At 44.8% G+C, this 23574-nt stretch overlaps 1 protein-coding gene across 1 annotated transcript in view; it reads left to right on the top strand.

Moving 5' to 3' along the window:
* si:dkey-100n23.5 (cyclic AMP receptor 4) overlaps window positions 1-23574 on the top strand; it is an 86123-nt gene that overhangs the window by 43141 nt on the left and 19408 nt on the right. The window contains exons 6-7 of the mRNA XM_042494781.1: window positions 3648-3695; window positions 11664-11746. Of these exons, the coding sequence (XP_042350715.1) occupies window positions 3648-3695; window positions 11664-11746 (131 nt within the window). The remainder of the gene's footprint in view (window positions 1-3647; window positions 3696-11663; window positions 11747-23574) is intronic.

The following is a 23574-nucleotide window of genomic DNA, read 5'->3' as shown; positions in this document are numbered from 1 at the left end:
CTGTCTGTCTGTCTGTCTGTCTGTCTGTCTGTCCGTCCCTCTGTGCCGTCCTCTTGAGTGCGATATCTCAGGAACACCTTGAGGGAATTTCTTCAAATTTGGCACAAATGTCCACCTGAACTCGAGGATTCATTGATAAGAATTTGGGGGTCAAAGGTCAAGGTCACTGGTAAACAAAACATGATTTGGCTATATTTTGAGAATTCATATAGTGAGTATGACAGCATTTTTAATCAGATGTCTAATAGGATAAAATGATGAAGCGATGACATTTTTTATCCTAAAGGTCAGCTTCACTGTGATGTCATAATGTTTTCTGGTCGTTATTTCATGCCGTAACTCAGGAACAGAGAGGGAAACATTTAGTCGGATACTGCACTGATTTTTTTTTAGCTCTTCTATGCTACCTGGTTGAAGATGTGTTTGAAGCCAAAGAAATTCTCTTAACCCTTTTAATTCCTTGAAAGTCTTCACTATAAATATTATGAGTTTGGACAGACATGGATGTAAACTGCAGCCTTATTGGTTGGCAGAGGTGTAAGTGCATGCTAATATTTATATAACAGGGAGCCACCAAAGTCAGAAACTCTAATTTAAACCCTCTTCCAGTCACTTTAATTTATTTACTAAGGACATTCAGGGTTTGCAGCTCCTCAGATGTGAAGATTTCCAACGCTTCTCTGCATATGATTTGTTTATTGATCACATTTGTTTTCTGTACGGTCTGTAGCAAACTGTTTGACATCATCACACAACCTCTCAGATATTCTCACATTTTTTCAGCATTTCTACAAGCTGTAGTAAACCTGAATTATTGTTTATAGCTACTTATTTTTCAGATCACACAGTTATAAGTGTGGAGGGAGCTACCAAAATCAGTGTGGCTGATTCCAACTTTCTTTCCGAAAATGTTGAAAAAGGCAATGGGGAACATGGTAGGAAATGCTTTGCAAATGGCCAGAAATAAGTAGATTTATAAAATAATTTTTAAAGAGCTAGGGAAAAATGTCTAGGGCAAAAAAAAAGCTAGGGGAAAAACTATATTTAGAATGATCATAAATACACATTTAACATTATGTTACAAAATTATTATTATTTTTAAGATCTTTCTCCAGGTCATTTACTTGTCGTTTTTTTTAAACTTTCTTTATGTTTTGTTTGTTTGTTTGAAGTAATTTTCGAATAATTTTCTCGTCCTTTTCATCAATTTCTTGCTAATTTGGGGATAATTTCTTGTTTCGTTGCTCATTGTCTTCTCATGTTTTAGATAGAAATCAAGCCAATTTGCTCAGGTGTCAAAGGGTTTAATGTGAGGCTTCCCATGTTTTCTCCATTTTAACTGATTGTAAATTGATCATCTGGAGGTTTTTGGAACTGTTGGTTGGGCAAACAAGATATTTGAAGACATCACCAGGGGGTTCCTGTACTTGCGTGATAAGCATAATTCACTCTCAGCAGGCAGTTTGTGTAAGTAATCAGTCAATTAATTAATTTATTAGATCTCCTCTCTCCGTGTTGGCTGGGTGTGATTTTCCATTGTGAGGGTGCAGCCGGAGCCCAGAGGCGACATTCCTCACAGTTCACATAGCTCTCATTCCCCCGATGTGACGACACAGTGTGGCTGCACTGCCAGTGGAAAGGTGGTGGCAGACATGTGGTATAACAATATGTTTGTGTATTATTCATCAAATCCAAAAACAGAGTAAGGAAGAATCATGTTAAAGCCACATAAACTGTCATCGTGTATGGTGGCATTCTTTGTTTGGGTGGCAGAGTGAGCGATGGGATGGTGAGACAGATTTTAAAGATAGCTAGGCTGCAGACAGACGGTGGTTTTGGAGACAGACAGCAGGTAGCTGAAGGGAAAGAAAAGAGACCACACCGCTCTTTATCATGAATGTGATAAAGAGAATGAATTGAATGTAGCTGGTTTGCATCCTGCATCTCATAAGTCATTCAGCTCACAGTGTTCAGATGTCTCTCCTGCAACCCCCTGTCTCTCTCTGTATCTCTGTTTTCCACCTTTCTTGTTTCCCCTCTCTTTTCCTCTCCACCTCCATCTGTCTGTCTCCATCCCCCTCCTCGTTTTCCCTTTTCCGCCTCTACGTCTCTCTCCCCCTTCACTCTGCCGTTTTGCTTTCTCTATCATATTTATGAAGAGCTCAAGCCTTATCTCTTTTCAGCTGCAGGCTGTCTCACTTGAAAGAATTTCAAAAGCTTTGAAAGCAGGGTAGGTGGCGACGCATCGGGGGAAAGGGATAAAGACGAGGCGGCTGAGTGAAGAGAGGTGGGATGTTAGCCGGACGGAGAAGTTTTTCCGCTTTCCAGAGACAGACGGGGGTGACAGAGAGAGAGAGAGAGAGAGAGAGAGAGAGAGAGAGAGAGGGTGAGGGAGGATGGTGGGTGAAAGCGACTCTGTAGCTCATTAAGTTTCCCAAGTCCGAGTCGTTTACAACAGGATTATTTAGAAAAACACGGACACACTCTGAGTGACTGTGTGAGCTCATTCTAACTGGAGGGATTTGAAAGCTAATGAGTCATTATCAGGCCAGACAGAGAGGTCTGGGAGTGTGGTGGTGTGTTTGTTTTATGGATGCGATTTGTACATGCCCACTCCTTCCCTCTTAAGCCTCACGCCTCAACACTTAACTGGCTGAATTGCCCGAGTTTACGTGGCACGGCTTGAAAGAGACTCGCAACAAAAGCTGCACACCGGAGACCTGGCCGAAGCCTAATGATATCCCACTTATTATCAGTGTTTGCAGATTGTGATGGATGGTGGTGCTCTGCAACAAGTTCACTCTAATGGCCGAGTGTTTTTTTTCTTCTCTTGCACTCCACAAACAAACCACGGCCACACATAGATTTACAATGACAATCACGTCAGCACGGAGAAACCATGGCAACATTGAGTTAATAAATTGCAGAACAGAGGAGCTGTTAGTGCGTATCGCTCACGCAGCCTCTTTGTGCGTGCGTGTGAGGCTCACACTGGGCCTCCAGAGATTTGTCTGTGATGTCTTGGGTTACATAAACCTTCTGGTTTCCTACGGCCCCCCGCCCCCTTGTCCCACCATTACAAATCCCAGTCTTGCGCATGGATGTGCATGTGAGTGTGTGTGTTTTCCTGCGCGTGTCTGTTGACATTTTCCCTGCATTCCCCCGAGAGAGGAGACAGAGGAAGAGCGAAAAGTATTCCCACGTTCTCTCTGGAGAGCTCAGATCTGCCATGTTTGCTCCACTTTTTCCTTTTTCTTTTAACACTTCTTCAAAAAAAAGCTCTCCCTTTTTTCTACACCCGTCGCCTTTTCTTCTTCTTCCTCTTCCTCGTGTCATATTGTGTGCGCTGAAGCTGATCAGTTCCCTTTTTTGTGAGATGCTGGGAGCTGTCTAAGTGCTCCCCTCTGCCTCTAAGCTCGGCACTCTGCTGTGAATTAGGCAATTTTGCAGGGATGGGTGAGAATTTTGCGTTGGTGTGATAGCCAATGTGATATTTGTTCCAGCTTGTCACTGCAGGCCTCTAAACCTTAGGCCACTCCTCTCTAGGAAAAAAAAAAACGTTCAGATGATCAAACCACTTTTCTGCTTTTTTATTGTTGCCCAAAGTAACTGCCCTGACCTTTCCATTTTGTGTTTTTTCTGCACAGATGCAGTCATGGCTGGGAACTTTCAACCCAGAGAGAGAGAGACGAAAGGTAACGGCCCGTCTGACATCACATTTCTCCACACACACTCACACATATTGTATGTAAACGCATACACACGGAGCGTGAGGATTAGAGTGTGTGCAGGATTAGCTTTTGTGGTCACGCTGGGGTAGGTGTCAAACAGCAGGGAGCAATTTGACCCCGCGACTCCTACGCTTATCACAGTGTGTGCGCCTGTGCGTGTATATTTAAATGTGGGTGCACACGCAGGAGCTGTGGTGCCTCTCTGTTCTGCTTCTGACCTTACTAAATAAAAAGAGGGCAAAAATACCTGTAAAATATATAACTGTTTAGAGTAGTCAGACTGAGGAACAAAATGGAATGGATAAAGATAAAAAATATATATAAATCATTCATATTACTTCATACATATTACTATTCAGGTTATCGTGAAACAGAAGAAGCAAGTGAACTAAGACACAGTGTCCGACCACGACAGGAATCCAGAGTGTTTATACCCGAGCCGAACATCTACACTGGAAGGCGGTTTCAAAAGCCGGCTGTCAAAGAGGGGAAGGAGATGCGCTATTGTTTAAAAAGGCTGCACATTTCCAGACAGTCTCTCCTGGAAGGCATTCATAGTGTCGCATTTGGTTGTTCACATGAAAAGTGACAGAAATAGTTGTGTAAGGATGAAAAAAAGAGAGCTTGAAAGAGAAGTCCAAAACCTGGCTCCTGTCTGACCTCCACACAGCTGGCTAATCACGGCGTAAATGCTTTAGGCTGCATTCACACCAAATCCAGGGTTACGGCAAAAATGCCACTCCTCCCATTCATTTGAATGCGGGTAATGCGCCTAGGGCTGCAGCAGTGGGCATGCAGAAAAGAAATACAGTGGCCCTGCATTGAAAAACAGAAACAGAATCTACTTCGGAGAAACCCAAGCTGACATCACGCTGCAGTACTCAATCACCAAACCTGTGATCAGAGCAGATGTCCGCTGTCCACAGGAACAAGTAATACAGTTTTTTTCTGTCTAAGAATATTAAAGCGAGTAAAGGAAAAAGTATGTCGTAAAAGTTTGTGTGCACTATCCTACAAAGGAGGAAACTCGCTTTGTTTGTCTTTACATGCACACACACATCATTTGTGGCAGTGTAGATACTCTTCTGTTGGCTTAAAAGTGTAGATCTTTTAAGCCAACAGAAACAAACTTAGCCAGGACAAATACACAGTCGCTGAGATGGTGAGTCGCTGAGATGGTGAGATTAGCTTTCTATAGTTAGTCTCCACCCACCACTCCCCCATAAATAAGTAATTTAAGTGACATTTTCACACCGCCGCAAAACCTTGCTGCTAATCGCCACAACACCTGATTTGGTGTGAATGCAGCCTTATGCTTAAACAAAGCCAGTTCAGAAGACGCGTTGTCCGATCAGGATGGAAATCCAAAGTGTTTATCCCTGAGCCCAAGCCATCAAAAACAGGAAGGAGACATAATGTTGTTTCAAAATAGGATTAATGCTGCACATTTTCAGATAGTCTCTCCTGGAAGGCTTCATTGTGTTGCACTTGGTTGTTCACACAAAATGTGACAGAAATAGTTGTGTAAGGATTAAAAAAAAAGAGAGAGAGCTTGAGAGAGAAGCTCAAATCACAGCTCCATTCTGTCCTCCACACAGCTGCCCAACCATAATGTGACTGTTAAGCATCCCACAATACTGCCTCAGCAAAAACGCTTCATGACACTGGCTGCATCATGCCACCCCAGTGTGTGGTTTTAGACAGCATGCCGGCTTTGTGGAAGCAAAAGAGGCATGACTTGTGAGACAACAGTCTCGCTGTCTAGTGTGACATACAACATATGCATAAGGCAGAGCTTTCTAAAAATAATGCATGGTTTTGTAAAGATAACTGGATACAGCGCTGGAAGCAGGGCCTCTTGCATTTGTATAAAAAATGCTCAGTGGCACATGAAGCCAAAAAGTTCAACATGAGCAGTAAAATTTACCCACACTGTCTGGGCCGTAGAGCTCTCCTGAGATTTTAACCAGCTAACCAACTAACTTCTGATTTGGTGCTCCGCAAACTTGAATAAGAAAAAAATGATTAAATTGTGCAGGTCTCCTAGACTTTAGAAATGTTATCGGACTGAATGGATGAAATTCTGATGGCGAAATGAGTCGTTTTTCAGGGTTGTGATGCTCAAAAGTATGTTTTATTTATAGATGTCTCTTTTGCCTTGTAAATCTAAGGGGAAACATATTTCTGGGCCCCATGGCATGACGTGATGGTGTATTTTCACTGTTTGGCCACTACAAAAATTGACTTAAAAGCCGCACCTGCCACACTTCCTTGTGGCCTATAACAACGGCATAACATGGCAATAACAATCACTTGCCATTTTTGTTATGTGGCAGTTGATCCCATCCTCTGCTCGTAGGATAAGGAGCTCCTGGACCTCATTGTCTCCCTAATTTGCAGACATGAATTACTTTTCTTTTTCTTTGAGTGAGTTGCTAACTGCTGCTAGCTGCTTTTTGAATCACCCAGTGGTCGGTCAAACACATAACATGTCAAAACACCCGTCCCACACTGCAGGCGCACACTTTTGACACACACTTCCATTTGGCTCTGTTACTACCTCCGCTGCTGGCTCGAAGGCTCCTTCCCCCCATTCTGCAGTCATACCTTTAAACCAGAATGTTGAGACTAAATAAAGTCGTATTCCTGCCTTAACCGGCTGTGTTAAAGTGGCATCTTGGCCTCTTTTGTTCTGATTTTAAACATTCTTTTGAAACGTGTCTCTGCTGAGTCCCATAACTTTGTGGATGTGCAGTGCAAAATAGCTGGAGTGCCCCTTTAAATTAAATAATGGATCTTTTGGTAAAATACTGGTACCGGAGAATGTTTCTTCCCTCCGACTGTATGATTTAATCTGGACTGCTGGTTACAGATGCTGCGTCTTGTTCAAGTGTCCTCCAACAAGACACTAAACCCGCAGCAGCCCACACATCATGCATAACTATGGCGACGCCAAATCATTAAAATGTAAAGCCTTAAAATCCTCCACGGAGGTGGACAGTGTCACAGAGCTACTCATGAAAAGTTAACAGCAGCAGTCCCTGGTTGTCGTGCTTTTAGTTACCTCACCCATCCTCCCTCTCTGTTGTTACACCTACAGCCCGCAGGCTGAGGTGTGTATGTGTGTGAGGGGGGGCGGGAGGTGTGTGTGGGGGGGGTCAGGTTAGGGTTAAGGTTATGTAGATGCTGCCCCTAAGTGGCAGATGTAATTACTGCACACTGAACTGGCGTAACCCTCACAAGTGACATGTGTGTGCATGAATGTGTGGCAGCAATTCACACACACACACACACACTGTTCATGTGGGCTAATTGCTATGTGTAGCACAGAGTGTAAATAAGTCAGCAGTGGTTTTTATCACACTCTCCGTTTCCTCGTATTTCTCTTTCCCAGTCGCTCTCCTCGTTTCCATCTGTTTTTCTCTCTTTGCTCTCTCTCTCTTTTCCCCCTCTCTTTCGATTTCTCTCTCTTTCTCACTCCCTCCGTCTCTCTCTCACTCTTGTACTCATACCCAGCATGAATAAAGCAGCAAGCCAGGTTCATGGACATGAATATTTATGAGAGTTTATGCACGCGCTGCGATGCTTTAAAACAACAACAACAGCCTCCCCGATTGTGCTTGCCAAACCAGCGAGCTCTGGCTCGTGTGTGTGTGTGTGTGTGTGTGTGTGTGTGTGTGTGTGTGTGTAGCAGCAGGTGTAAACTAGAGAAAGCGATTCCTGCTGGGTGTCTGAAGACCGCTGGCTCTGGTTATTTGCATTCACTTCGCCACATCTCCCTCTTTCTGCGCCTCACATGTTCTCCGTTACTGTGTCGCACACACATGAGCGCCTCTCATGTTTCGTGTTCACGCGTGTAGTCGCCTGCGTTCTCCATTCTTGATCTTTTTCTCTCTCTGAGTCAACCTGGCACCGTCTCCCTGCCTCGCTATCAGTGTGTGTGAGTGTGTATCTGGCTGGAGTGATGACGTACGTAACTGGCGTTGGCAGTTATCAGGGCAATCAGTCACATGGTTGTGACACATCTCTGTGTGTCCCGAGCAATTTGTTTGTGGTCAAGCATGAGTACACACACACAAGCGCCACAAGGTCCTGCAGCAACACAGGTCAGCAAGAGGATATTCAGAAGAGGGTGTTAAAGTCAGGCTGCACACACGCACACACACCTTTACACACATTTGCACAACTGCACGCACAGCAGCTCCATCCCGTCGGGTAGCAACAAAGCTGGCTGAGCAAACAGCGAGCTGCTTGTTCGTTATCTTCCCAGGGTGTTTGTTTACTGATCCACACAAGCTTTGCCTTGAGTCACAATGCGATGTGTCTACTTGTGTGTCTGTGTACATGTGTGTGTGCCTGCAACCTTGTTTCTTGGTGAGTGTTACCTCTGCATCCTCATTTATGTGCCGAATTTTACTATTCATACTTTTTTCGTTTGCCAACATCCTGAAGAACATCCTCGGTATGCCTAAGCTGCAAGGACAGTTGGGTTTGTCTCTCAAGGGCTCTCAAAGCACGACACGTGGCTTTGACAAAAAACATACACCTCCTTTTGTAGGGATCCACTTCCCAGCTGCCAGATAGAGTGTTACTCTGAGCCCTCAGCATTACTCCTGGTTTCTTGACAGGATTCTTTTCAACTGTCGCTGAAAATCTTCGTTTCTGGATTCAAGAGAAACAAATTCGGCAGCCAAAGTGTTTGAAGAAAGAATTAAGGAAAATAATTAAAATGTGATGTTTCAGTCGTCAGAACGTTCTCACTGAAAGTGCCATTTTATAGCCGTTCTGGAGATTTTAATTGTATCTTCCTGAGTTTACTTAGCTGTCAGGAAATTGTAGCTGTTCAAATATCAATTTTCCTTTTTTTGAAGGACTTTTCTTCCATGTTGGCTTAAAGGATGAGTGTGTTGAATTTAGTGGCATCTAGCGGTGAGGATTGCAGATCGCAACCAGATAGGCCTTCTCCCATGTGCCAAGCATGAACTCCCAGTTAGGATTCCTTCAGCGCTCAGGTGTCAAATTATTTACAGAGGTCTCTTCCTCTGTAAAACAAACAGACTCGGTGATTAAAATCTGTAATAATACTGAATAAGGCAGTTTCACGTAACAAATCAGTTGCCCCTTTTTACACAGAGACTGTGTTTTAGGATCGCTATGAATGCCTCTCTTTACACCATCTTTACGTTGTTACTCATAACAAAACAATGGCGCCAAAGCGTGCAGTTTTAGGTAGCATGCTGGCATTCTGGAAGCAAAGGGAGGCTTGATGGGACAATGAACACAACACCATCAAGCTCTTTTATGGCATTTAACATCCTTTTTTAAAGATTTCTTTTTGCTTTTCTTGCCTTTATTAGATAAAACAGTCATAAAGTTTTCTTATAAACAATAAGAACTGCATAAAATAGCAATCACAATCATTTACCATCCCTGTTATATTACGGTTGATCTCGCCCTCCTCTTTTACTAACTCCACTGCTGGTTTAAACTTGAGACCACTCTGTCCACCCATACCACTGTTGTACCTTTTATACAGAATCCTGAGGAGGAGTTTTGATGCGAACGGCTCACCTTGAACAGGTAGCGTAAAAGGGGCTAGTGTTGAAAACATGCTTGTTATTAGAGGTTGACAGATTATCGGCCTGGCCGATTATTGGGGCCGATATTTGACATTTCGATGATTATCTGTATGAGCTTTTTATTTTAATGTTGTTTTAATGTTTATGTTTAATGTTAATGTTAACGCTGATAAAATGGATTAATGAAAAAGTGCGCGTATTACACTCCACCAATACCAGGAAGGCAGCATGCAATACATGCAAAGAAAGTGTCAGCATGAGAGGATCTTTTACTTTGTAAAACCTCAGGGAGCTATTTTTATTCATTCATTTTTTATTTAAATTTTAAAGAGTTGCAGGGAAATTGCTGTATATGATGTTGAAAATTTCAGTTTTAATTTAGCATTTGGTAAAGGCATTTTTTAAAAAGTGTTGTGTTGGAGTTTATTATATTCCAAATTTTACATTTTGACAGAAATATTGTCATTTTTTATTGTAAATGCAAATCAGTCTCAGTCTCAAATATTGGTTAGCGGTTCCATTAAGCACTAATAATCGGTATCAGTCCTGAAAAAAAACACTATTGGTCAACCCCTTCTTATTGTATCATATTCCATTTCTGCCAGTATATCTCCCGAAATAAAACACACTAAAATTTTAAATGTTGAGACAGAAAGTAAGAAAAAAAAGTAAAACACAACAAACAAAACAGCATGAATTACAAATACTCTCATCTTGAAGAAAAACCCTGTGATTGATATCTGTGTTAACACTGCAGAATAAAAAAAACACATGAAAAACATGTCTTCATGAAATTTTGAACAAGTTTCAGTCCTTGATTTTCACTCCAAAGAGACCTTTTTGAAAAGTCCTTGAATTTGATGTTCAAGTACGTTTGGGAAAAACCTGATGCTGTTATTTTTAGCGCAGGTTGGGTTTTTTTTCTCCTCTCCGTGAGTGAGGGTGAGTGCAGTGGGTGGTGAAGGGGACGGGTTGCTCCCTGATAACCGTCTGTAATCTAGCGTGCGTCATTAACGTCGGGACCGCTGCGCCCGCCGCACATAATTACGGTTTCATTCCCCTCTGCTTCCCGAGCAGCGCAGGGGCCTCTGACACGGGAGGACTGTGATTAAAAACACCAGGCTCTTTAGCCGCTCTCCTCCTCCTCCTCCTTTTCCACATCCTGTCTCTTGCGCATTGAAATTCCTCAAATGCCTGCCTCTACACCTCACCTAAATTTTATCGGCGATTACTGCCTCCGTGCTTTCTTTCAAACCAAATTTCTGGAGTCTTTTTTATTTCTCCCCCACCCATAATGCTTGACACTCCCGCAAATCTCCTTTTCCACTTAGCGTCCTTCAGGCGTCTGATTGCCCTTTTCCTTTCTCCCAGTGACACATTCGTGCCACACACACACACACACACACACACACACACACACACACACACACACATACACTTGAGATGACAACAGGCAGATCTCGACATGGTCGGTGATGTCACAGCTTCCCATCATGACAGACATTAATAGGGCTGAGCTTAATGTTTGCCTTTGGGTTTACGCTTTTACAGGCTCCGTTCAGCTGATCACATACAGCCAGCATACGTTACGCGGTGGAAACTTGGCTCTTATATTCAATAACCTCCCTTCCTTACACACACATACACACACACACGAGATAAAATACCACCGGGGGGGCTCTCGTGATTTTCATTTGAATTGTTTAAAATGCCTGCGTTAGAGCTTGCACGCCTCGGGGTCTTTCTGGTGAGTAATTAATTTCCAGCATGTGGGGGTAGAGACCAGAGCTCGTGGGCCTGCCTGCTGGCTCCGACTGTGTGTGTGTGTGTGTGTGTGTGTGAGAGAGAGAGAAAGAGAGGGGAGGCTTTGCGCTGCTACTGCGTCCTCGCCTAAGGGGGGTTTGGAGGAGGAGGAGGAGGGAAGGGAGGAAAAACAGCACAGCGCAGAAAATCGATCCAGGGGCCGCGCTTCTCAGCCTCTTCCGGGCGCAAGAGTCCTCCTCTCCGGGGAATTAGATAACGGCTTGTAAAAGCTCTCCACCGCCAGGCTCCCCCCCCCCCTCTACTCGACTTTTAGCTGCTGCCGCATCTCTCTGTCTTCCTGCCTTCCTTGTCCACGAAATATTGAATTCATCCCCCGTTCACATTACGGCGTAAAAGTATTGGCTCCCCCGTTTAATTGGAATCCCCGTTTCTTCTCATAACTGTGGATATTATCAGCAGGTTAATATTTTATTAGGGTTTAATTGGCCTTTGTTGTTTGCCTCGGTGCACTGATCTTCCAGTTACGACTGTGTGTATGTGTGTGAGTGTTAATGTGAGCATTCAGTGGGTCACTTTTTCTCTCCTGCAGGTTTCCTTGGCTGAGGAGATCAAGCCATTGAAGTGGTATCCCTCCGTTTACCTGCTGGTGTCCATCTTTCCCCTCATCAACAGGTAACACACACTGATCATACACCATATCCTGACAAGTTGATCTTAAAATAATCTTGCAAACAGATAGAGTTCAAAAAGTAAAGTAAATATAGAAATAAATCTTAAATTATCGTTACTTTTTATGTAAATGTTAAGTTAACTTAAAATTTAACTGGATTTAAGGTGTTGCAACTTAAAAATAACAAGTGAAATGTCCTTGTTCTTTAAAAGTCTTAGTAACTTCAGTAAATCAAGTTAGTTTGACTGAATGTGATTATCACTTGAGATGGTATGAGATGGTAAATTGTTAAAACGGGCTGCACTTGAGTAGCACTTTTCTAGTCTTCCAACCACTCAAATCGCTTTACATGACATGTCACATTCACACATTCACACACATTCTTACACTGGTGGCCAAGGCTACCGTACATGGTGCCACCTGCCGCTCAGTAACCAAACACACGCTGTCACACTCCGGTGGCGCTGCATCAGGAGCAATTTAGGATTCAGTATCTTCCCTAATGATACTTTGACATCTCGATTGGGCGAGTCGGGGATCGAACCGCCAACCTTCCTCTTAGAGGATGACCCGCTCTACCTCTGAGTCACAGCTGCAAGTTCACATTTGTTTAAGAAAAAACAAATGTGATTGACTAATTTGCAACCAGCAGAATACAAACATATGGCACAGTAAACGACTGAAGTTGCTAAAATTTAGAAAGACTGATTTAATTCAGGGGCACCCAAAGTAGGAGCCAGATTAGATCATGTGAAAATATCTGGGGGCCAACTGCTTCTCGCATCAGATGGGTTATTTATTTTTCTAAATCACATACAAAGGATGCAAACACAACTTTTTCATCTTTAAGTGAAAAAAAACTTTCCACTACTCCCAAAAGCGGCGGCCCTTTACCGACAACTTTATGCTGCTTTGCCGTGGAGATGCGTGCTATTGAATGCATGTCTACGAACTGTTTAGGGGTCCTGCCAGCGAGAATGAACGAAAATAAATGCAAAGTGACCTTACTTGATTAACGGATATTGTGCTAATTGTGTGTATATTGTGCGCATATTTTGAAAAAGAAGCCAAGGGCCGCTTGAATTTGGTCTTGGCACCCGGGCCAGACTTTGGACATGACTGATTTAATTAAACTCGTCATTCTTAAGTTGCAACAACTTCACAAAATTAAGTGAACATAAGAAAATTTCACGTAAACGTAACAACTAGATTTAAAGCGGGGCTGTCAGCCTCATCATGTTGATCATAAGTTTCGTAATTAATGTATTTTAAGAGGCTGGTATCATGAAACTAAAAGACCTCCAGTGGTGCCAACTATGTCATGCTGGCTTCTCAGTCAGGGGGCTAAATAATGCTGCAAAGTTAGGCTCAATTTTGGTGATTTAAAAATATCACAACCATTTCACAGGGGTCCCTTGACCTCTGGCCTCAAGATATCTGAATGAAAATGGGTTGTGTGTGTGTACCCATGAGTCTTCCCTTTACAGACACGCCCACTTCATGCTCCTCTTGTACATTTTTTGCTGTTATTTGATTCCTAATCAACACAATCTGGTAAGAATTGTTTCACCTTGTCAATATGGACTTCATAACCGTTTTGAAATGCAAAATAATGGAATTAAAAAACATGTGATTAGAAATGTAATTAATCGCAATTACAAAAATTAATAGTTTCACAGGTCTGATAAAAAGTAAATTAAGACTACTTACATTTTTCAAGGCAACTGGTTTCTTAGATTTTTCAACTTGTCAGATTTAGCAGTGTACAGCACATAAACTCTGTTGTTTTATTTGCATGTTCACTTTGCTATCTTATCTCTTCTCACCCCCTTCCTCACCCTCCTCACCACTCTGCCTCCCCATCTCTTATCTGAACTCTCAGAAAGCTTCGCTCTGTGTGTGTGTGTGTGTGTGTGTATGTGTGTTGGGAGGCATCGAGCATTTTATTGGCTTTTTTAAAACCAGGGCTTCATCGGCTGAGGGTTGGTGGGAGGAGGCGGGTGGTCCAGTAAATGATAACCCCAGTGCTGTTATTACTCCTGAACTCCCTTCCTCCCTCTCTCTCTCTCTCTCTCTTTTTTTCTCTCTCCTTTCATTTGCTACCGCGTCTCCCTCCCTCCCTCCCCGGTGTGATTGACAGGTCAGGGTTACTAAGTGATTAGCTGCAGCGGCTCTGCTTGTCGCCACGGCGATGTAGGCGGAGACACAGGTCAATTACAGGGTCAACGTCTCTCAAAGGCTCCGCTTAAACACCGCCCATCCCCCCTCACCTCGCCCTCTTCACCCTCCTCCTCCCTCACCTCTCCATCCATTCCCCTCCTCCCCTCCTGTGCCCCAACTGTCGGCTGATGAAGATGACAAACCCCGTAATGTCACTTTCCCCTTCCTCGCTTCCTCTTTTTTTTACGCACAAAACGTCTTTTTTAATAGCTCCTTTTTTATCCTCACACTTCCTCGCTCTGTCTTTCTCCTTCTGTGTTTTTATGTCACCGCCTCCTCCTCCTCCTCCACCACCGCCACCACTTTTCCTCTCCTCTGCCACACAAAGCCCCCTCTCTCTCCTTCTCTTGAGCAAACACGCGCTCGCTCAGCTCCGCGCCGCTCTGCCTTTCTCCAGAGAGCGCACGAGGAGAAAACGGGAATGAATTGCTCTCTCGTCGTCGTCCTCCACCACCACCACCACCTCCTCCTCCTCCTCCACCTCCACCGTATATATCTCCGGCTCCTATTAATTTGTTAGACTCCCCTCCCCTCCTTCCCCTACTCACTCACCTCCCTCCCCCCTGGCTCATATCCTCCTCCGCCTCTCTCTCCATCTCTCCCTCCTTCCTTTTCCCTCCCCTCCGCTGAGTGCTGGAGTGTGTAAAGTGTTTGTCACGGTGCCGTGCTGATGTCGCTGTGCTCTGCCGTGCGGAAGCAGCGCACAGCAGACAGCCTCAGTGTGTGCGTGTGTGTGTGCGTGTGTGTGTATGTGTGTGTGTGTGTGTGTGTGTGTGTGTGTGTGTGTGTGTGTGTAGGCGGGTGGTTGGTTTCGTGTCAAGGCGAATGTGCTGTCGCTGCTTGTTGCCGCGTGTGCGCTTGTTTTGTCCGCCCCGACTTGAGTGTGTGCGCTTTTCTCTTTGCGCCTCTGTTTGTGAGTTTGTGTGTTTGTGTGTGCGGGTTTTTTTTTATTTTTGTGTGTGTGCATGCCTAGCGTGTGTGTGTGTCTGAGTGGGGGATTATTTCTATCTGAGCTCCAAAGCCTCCTAAACAGGGCTTAGAGAGACGGCCCAGGGCAGCAGCTAAAGCCGTCGGGTAGAGCTCCCTCTCCCTCTCTTTCTCCCCCCCCTCTCCCCCCCCCCCCCCCCTCTCTCTCTCTCTGCCATTTCTCCCTGCCCTGATCCATTGCGTTAATACACAGACACTCCCACACACAAACACACTCTTGTTTTTGGCCCTCATCTGTTAGCGCACACACACAGGAGCGCGCACACGCAGACAGTCACACGCCACACACAATTTTAATCTGTTCCAAATGCACACTGGTAAATGTGTTAATTCGACACCAGCTGTTGCGAATTGAAATGGGAAAGCGTTCCTACTTTTTACGCGCGCACACATACACACACACACACACACACACACACACACACACACACACAAACACGCACAGACGAGTCATTATACATCACTTCACCGTACACGTCTCTCTCTCTCTCTCATTCTCTTGCCCTCATTTGGCAACACAAAAGTAGCCCCAGACACTCACACCTTCGCACTTATTCCTCCTCCTTCTCCTCCTTCTCTCTTTGTCCTTCTTTTCCCTCCCTCTCCGCCACTTCTCTATCTCTCGCGGCTCCCCGTGTGTGTGTGTGGAAGCACTGCCCGGGCAGAGTTTTCACAGTCTGCTTCTCACATCGCCTCCCCTGTGTGCTTTATGGTGTGGGTGTGTGTTTGTTTACAAGGCTTGTCTCGATTCCTACTGTGCGCGCTTGTACGCCTGTTTGCATAAATAAGCCCTCTCCTCGGAACCGAGCTGCCGATTTCTGCGGCGCGTCGTGGCTAGATACGCAAGTGCTCCTCCTGGACAGCGTCTTTCAGGAGGACTTTTCGCTGTCCTTAAACACCCCCCTTTTGACGCCAAACGGGAAGAAACTGGCACCCCTGTATAGTGTCTACAACCCCTCTTTTTTCTCTAAAATCTCTAAAGCAAGGCGCATGGCAGGAGAGCTAGTTGCCTTGGAGCAATCAGGGGTTACGTGCCCTGCAGAGGGGTGCTTCAGCATGGACGGATTGGCCCTGGCGGCAGGGCTTGAACCGGTGATGTGTCTATAACCTTGAGTTCACCCTGTCGCTCCAGGAGGCGGCTCGCATCCTCCTAGTTATTCTTGGTTTCCCTCGATGCTGCGTGTGGGTTTTGTGGTGTGTATAGGCCTATACGTGCTTGCAGGGGATTTTTTGTATGGGCTCCCTACAGCGCATAAGCCCCCCCCGCCTTTCTCTGGAGGAGATCTGATTTCCCTGCTCCAGGCGAGCAGCGAGAACAAGACGGCGTGTGCGCGCGTCTGTGTGTGTGCTACAGTGCGTTGTCTGCGCCTTTTGTGTGTGCGAGCCCGCACGCGCAGCCCGGGCCAGGCAGACCTTCCCCATCTCCGTTCTGCGCTTTGAAAAACGAGGGAGGAAATCTCAGAGCAGCAGTTATTATTCATCCCTCAAAGCAAACGGGGAGGAGGCGGAGGAGGAGGAGGAGGGAGGGAGGGATGGATGGAGGGAGGAAGAAAGAGAGAGCCAAACGGGAGGGATGAAGAGGGGGCTGGGGGGGATACATTAACTCTTATCTCACTGTATTTGGCATTCTGCATCCCAGGATGCGCTCGCTCTGTCTCTCTCTCTCTCTCTCCCTCTCTCTTCTGCTTTCTCTTTCCTCTCTACACTCCCTTCCTTCCGCTCTTCGCCTCTACGCCTCTCGGAATATCTCGCATTCAGCGCGCAGGGGTGTGTGTTTGTGCCTCGGCGTGTGTAGGCTGGTGTGTGGTTTGTACTGTATACCCTAATATCTTTTGTGGTGTATTTTGTTTACTTGAACCAGCGAGCTCCTCAGATGCTGAAAGGCAGTATGCAAGGTTCCAACTCTCATCTTTATTTGTCTGCAAGCCTTTTTTTATTTATCTATCTCCTCACATTCAATTTACTGTGTTTACTAAAATAAGTTCAGAGCTTGATATAGCTTGCAGGTATTTGATTTGGAGGCAAAACTGTCATTTCTTTTCCTTTTTTCTGAGGCTTTGATCTCTGATCTCTGTAGGAGTGATTCTCCAGGTTTCCATGACTGGGCTCCAGTGGGGCACCACCAAAGTCAGGATTAGTGAAATTTTAGTATAGTTTCGTACACTAGCCCATTAAAGGTCCAGTGTGTAGGATTCAGGGGATATATTGACATAATATAATGTACGATATGATATAATATAATATAATATCTGCCCTTTTTATAAATCTTTTCTAAAAAGAAAAACCAAAAAAAGCAACTATAAAACCAATCAAGTCTTTGTCTTCTTTGTGCATCAAGCACTGTGATTGAGGGCCCGCATCTGTGCAGTAGTGGTATCCGCGCTGGGGGAGTTCCCGCCAAAACACTCCAACCAGTCACGACCAGTCGTGAGCAGCCCCACTGAATGCGAGCGCATGCATTGGCTGTCACGGCTGTCAATCATGCCAGAAAAGCCCCCTTTTGTATAATATTATCACTCATTAAAACCGAACTTGTCATAAAAACAAATATCAGGGTGATGTGAACTACGTTCAGTGACAGAAACCGTTTTGGGGAAAAATTTATTTGGCCTGTACTTTGAGATTTTAGTTTGGCCTATGTCCATTCACTAATATGGAGGGGCGGGCTTTATGACCTATGCTGCAGTCAGACACCAGGGGGCGATCGAGATTTTGGGGGAGCTGTCATGTTGTACATCTGCATGTACAGTCTATAATCATGAGCTTTGGCTTAACGTCATTGACGATGTACTCGCACAGTTTGAGTTGGAATTAACTACATTTCATAAAACGTGCAGTGTATGTCCAGTTTAACACGCTGTTAAAACGTCAAAACTGTCCTGTTCATGGTCCCGTCCTGCTGGCTGTCCTGTTAATACAGAGATTGCTTACGTGCTGTTACTACCATCCGTGGCAGCTTAAAGGCGAGACCACTCTGTCGCTCAATTCTGCGATTCTGCTTTATGTACAGAATGGTGAGGCGGCATAATGGCGTGATATAAAGTGGCTACTGATTTTTAACGTGAAACTACTTTTTTAGTCTTTTTTACTGTTTTACCCACCTGTTCCATTTGTTTTGGAGAGGGAGAGACCTCTGCAGATAGTTTGGCTCCTGGTAAAAACCTCTAACAATAAACACTGAAAAAATTCTAACCAGGAGCAGTTTCAGCTGATTGCAATCTGCAGTTCTTACCTTTAGTTGTCACTAAATTCCCCTAAATCTTACACACTGCTCCTTTGAGAAAGCACATAGAATGACTGTTCTTATTGTCTGTTTTGTTGTTCAGATTATTTTTGACATTTTCTTTACACAAAGAAAACAGAACTCCTCGAAATCAAAGAAGTCTGCGGTGTAAGGTGTCATGCTCTTTGAACACCCTGATTGTCTGTGTGATAGCTTATCCACATGTGGCCATGTGGCCTAGATAAATTTGGGTGGATGTATGACCATGCCTATCGTGTGTGCCGGTGTGTGTGTGTGTGTGTGTGTGTGTGTGTGTGTGTGTGTGTGTGTGTGTGTGTGTGTGTGCATTTGTGCTTCTGCGTCTCGGGCAGTGATCGGTGTGTAACTGGAGACAGAGAGCCCCGTAGCCATTCGTCTCCCGCTGAGCAGCAGCGACACTCCGCTATTCATCCCCATTTAGCGAGACAGAGAGCTGGCCTACAGGGCTGTGTGAAGTGCAAACACACACACAGGGCGGGCAGCCACGTCGAGGCTGGACACACACACGCACCAAGGCTTGGGGTTTAATATCGCTGTGGATATATATACGCACGTTTATATGCGTCTAAAGCAATATGCAGACATAAAATACTCATATTTAAACTGACATGGGATACAGGCATATATACATACCCACAGACCAACATATATTCACATACAGGCAAATAAAGTGTAAACAAGTCCCTGCATACCTACATATAAGCTTTGCAGATGCATATACTCTTATACAGACATGCAAACTACATACAGGCACATATAGACATGCATATGGTATGCACACGCAAATGCGAAAGAAGATACTAGATAACGTCCCTCACACACACTTAGGCATGTGCATGTATTCACAGGCGCATGCATTCACAAACGCATGCACGCACACACACGCACACACACGCACATACACACAACCCTACTCCCCCTCCCTCCGCTCTTTCAGGCACGTCTTTAAATATTCATCACTCTGGCTGCTCTGAGAGTGCCGTAAACGCTGCCTCACACTCCAGGGAATCGCTAAAGCCTACTCTATCATCTGCTCTCCCTTCTCTCTCTCTCTCTCTCTCTCTCTCTCTCTCTCTCTCTCTTTCTCTCCCGCTCCGTCACACACACAAACACTTCTGGCCACAGCCACTCACGAGCATAAACTCACGTGCACCGACACTCGGAGGCACAGTCAGTGGCATCGCTGGACACGCAGACACACACCGCTACATGAATCAGGCGCAAGGAAACACATGCGCAGCAATGGACAATGAACTGATTTTGTGTGTGTGTGTGTGTGTGTGTGTGTGTGTGTGTGTGTGTGTTTACTGGCTGCTTCCAGCACAGAGGGTTGAGTGGTGTTGTGTTCCAGGAAACAGGATGTCTCTTTGTTTGGGTTTTATTCTGTTGGTGAACGTTAGCCGCTTCGGTCCCCAAGGTCTGTGTGTGCCTCTTTGTCTGTTAGTGTTTGTGTGTGCGCCTGTGCAGGTGTGCGTGCGTGCATGCATGCGTCCACATATTTATGCACAACATGCATGCCTGTTTGTGTGTCTCAGCCATTCCAGAAATATTTGCTCGCACCGAGGGGCGACACATAATGTGTGCATGTGTGCGTCCTTGGGTGTGTGTGTACTGGGAGTCATACTCGTAGCTGTGACAGTAATCCTCATGTTGACCCTTTGATCAATGTAGATCCCTCACATGTCCATACAGAGCACAACATATTCCTAAAGATAGCTCACAAGCATGACAGTTTTATGCGCATTTAAGTGGCTGATGATCACATGCTGTCACTGGACAATGAAAGGCCTGTCCTCTGTCTTTACTGTCTTCAAGGCCGCCACACATGCACAAGAGACAAGTAACAACCAACAAAAACTTTTTAACCAGTGCTTCAACAGGTCAGGTTTTTTCCCAGTTGTCAAGCATTTACTTCTTAAAAAATGCTGTTATTTATAACATTGCTGCTGGAAGTTGTTGAGAGTTAAACTGCAAAGATCTGATCTGATCATGATTTGAACGATTTGGATTCAATAAACGGTTTTTACTTGGTTCAAATTTGATAATAGGCTATCAAGCCCCAAAGCATCATGAAGCATAATTAGGTTTTAATGAACTGTGGCAATTTCTAGTTATTGTTTCCTGGTGTCTGTTTTTCAGTTTGGTGTAAAAAAAAAAAATCTGTTTTCCTAATTGAACCTAAATTTAATTTTGGGGGCATTAAAATCATCTTGAAGGAACAGCATCTAAGATTTAGGGAGATTTAGTGGCGTCTGGCAGTGAGAATTGCAGATTGCAACCAGCTGAAGTTTCTCCTCGTTAGAATTCCTTCAGTGTTCATTGTTCAGGAGGTTTTTACCGGGAGCTGAATTCTCCACAGAGATCTCTTTCTTTTCCAAAACAAATGGACCAGTTGATTTAAACTGGTAAAACACTCTTTCTACATTGCAAATCAGTGTACCTCCTACATCATTTTGCATGTTGCAGATGGGCCTCTTGCCCAGCACTTGCTAATATATGCTCGCCTTTTTTTCTCTGAGAACTTAATTAATGCTCACCTTATTTAAGATCCAGACATTCAGGAGGTTTTTACTATGACCCGAATTATCTGCAGACGTCTCCTCCCCTCCAAAACAAATGGACCCGCTGGTTAAAACCGGTAAAAACTCTCAATAAAGTGGTTTCACTCCGACGCTGATTGACAGTCATAGATGTGCCAGGAGCTTCTGCTAATGTGTGCTGACCTTTTTTCTGTGATGACTTAAGATCCAGATATTCAGGAGTTATTTTTTACTGGGAGCAGAATTATCTGCAGAGGTCTCTTCATCTCCAAAACAAACTGGCCAGGTGATTATAATGGGTAAAAAATACTGATAAAAAGCAGAGGCTGTTTGGCTCATCATGGACGGGCCTTTAACTATGGTTACTAACGTGAAAAAGTGAATGTCTTTATCTAGAGCCAGTGTTTGGTTTGTCCCTCCTGGCTACTGTAATAACATAGCGGTGCCACATTGCGATCTCCGCAGACAAGGACCCTCTGCCTATGTAGATGTAAAGAGCTCATTCTAAAGTAAAGAAAACATGACAGCTCGTATTTTTAGGTGATAATACATGACAGAAAACACACTTCTTGTATTTCATTTAATTTTTGTCAATATATCACCCTGAATCCTACACACTGGACATTTTAATAAGACAAAAAGCTCTTTAAAAACGTAACACTTTGCAGTATTACCACAGGTGGTCATACATTAGAGGTCGACAGATTTTTGGCCTTATTGGCTTATTATTGGGACCAATATTTGGCACTTTGCAGATTGTATCAGCTTGTTATTTTAATGATCACTGATGAAATTAATTTATGAAAGTGTGCAGATTACACTTAACCATCACCAGGGAACACAGTCTGCAATACATGGTTTCAGCATGAGAGCAACTTTTACTTTGTAAAACCTCAGGGAGATATTTTTAGTTTAAATGTTCACTGAACTTTACAAAAAAAGTTGCAAGGAACTTGCTGTGTATGATGTTGAAAGTTTCCGTTTTGATTAAACATTTGCTAAAGGCATTTAAACAAAGTTTTGTTTTGGAGTTTGTTATATTCCAAATGTTAAATTTAGACAGAAATATTTTCATTTTTATTGTAAATGCATATCGGTTCCAAATATCAGTTATCTGTCTCATTAAGTACTAATAATTGGTATCTGCCTTGAAAAAACAATATCGGTCGACCCCTATCATACATGTTTTTTTAAGTCAAGTATATAAATCCATCAGCTGCCGTGATTTACTCTCAGAAATTAAGTATATCATCACAACATCTCGGCTTCAATAAGTTCCCCACGCCCGCGTCATATCTGGATGCAGCCAAACATTAAGAGAGTAAAAAAAATGTCTCATTGAATCTTATTATGACTTTGCAGAGTCAAGGGATTAAGCTCGTTTTGGCAGAATGATCCCTTTTAGTCAGAGAAAAGTTCAGATTTGCTGTCAGCAGCGGCACCGCGGGCAGCACTAGGGCCTTGTTTTGGCACTGCGAAGCATGTGATTCGTCTGGAGGAAGAAGGAGAAAAAAAAGTCAGGCAGTGAGTCGGAGAGAGAAAGATCGGGGTCAGGATGACTTCTCTGTCTGGTCCGCTCTTAGGAGGGCGTCCTCGTCCAAGCTGTTAGAGCACGCCTCAGCTCGGAGGATGCTCGGCACAACAATTAGAGGCGGACAAAAAAAAGGCGATGGGAAGGAAACTGATGGCTGGAAAGTGGTGCAGACTGGCAGGGTGGGATATTGGAGGAGAGGCGGTGGATGAAGGGTTTTGCACTGAATCTGGAGGGTGAGAGAGAGAGACGGGTTCAAAGAGTGACTGACAGCATGAAAGATGTCAGGTCTGAATAAGTGAGCGAGGCGCGGAGACGCAGCGCGCGTGCTAATGATTGACTTGATGCTTACAGGTGGCTCCGACTGAAAGCTGCGTATGTCCGCCTGCATGAGCGTGCAAGCGTGTTTATTGTTGTTGACCGTGTGCTCCTGAGTCATACAGTATACACAATATCATCCCTGTTGTCCAACACCAGTCAGCCGGCTGCGAAGCTCACTCGACTGCGCCGCACACACACAAACCCCCGACAAACACACACACACAGCGGCTCAGCCAGGCATCGCCCGCAGCCACACTCTCCTTCCCACCACTGCCTCCCTCATTCATCTTTCATTAGCCCGGCTCACACAGGAGAAACAGCTCCCTCCTCCCTCCTCCTCTCTCCATCTCTCCCTAACACCCCCCCCCCCCCCCTTACCTTGGTTTCGCTCGCACGTAATCTCTTTTGTTTGTCTCGCTCATGTCTTGCAATCTGTCTTTTTGGATATCTCTCCTCCTCTTCCTCGCTCTGTGCCTTCTCTGCTTTTTAGTCTTTTTCATTCAGCCTCACTCCTCCTCCTCCTCCTCCTCCTCCTTCTCCATCGCTCTCGGCCCTTGTTCCCCTTCGCAGCCTCACTCTTGCACATTCTCACCTCTTTATCATGTTCTCCTTTCCTCTTCCACTCTCCCTCTCTCTCCTTCCTGTGCGGTGCTGTTTTCTCTGACACTCATCTCCCTCCCCTCCCTCCCCCTCTTCCTGTCTCTCTCTTTCTCTCTCCCTCGCCTGCTCTTTCTTTCTTCCTTTCATTTCGCTCTCCGTCTCTCCCTCGATGGAGGGGAAAGGCTCTTCGCCTCTAATTGCGGCTGTTCCGTTGCCATGGCGCGTGTTGCTCGGCGCTGCGAGGTTCTGTGTGTGTGTGTGTGTGTGTGTGTGTGTGTGTGTGTGTGTGTGTGTGTGTGTGTGTGTGTGTGTGTGTGTGTGTGCTTGCTGCCAGCTCTCGTTTCCCGGACGCCGATCGCATTTCTTTGC

The sequence above is a fragment of the Plectropomus leopardus genome, chromosome 10 (assembly GCF_008729295.1).
Source record: "Plectropomus leopardus isolate mb chromosome 10, YSFRI_Pleo_2.0, whole genome shotgun sequence".
Classification (NCBI taxonomy): domain Eukaryota; kingdom Metazoa; phylum Chordata; class Actinopteri; order Perciformes; family Serranidae; genus Plectropomus; species Plectropomus leopardus.
This window is presented reverse-complemented; position numbering and strand designations above follow the sequence as displayed.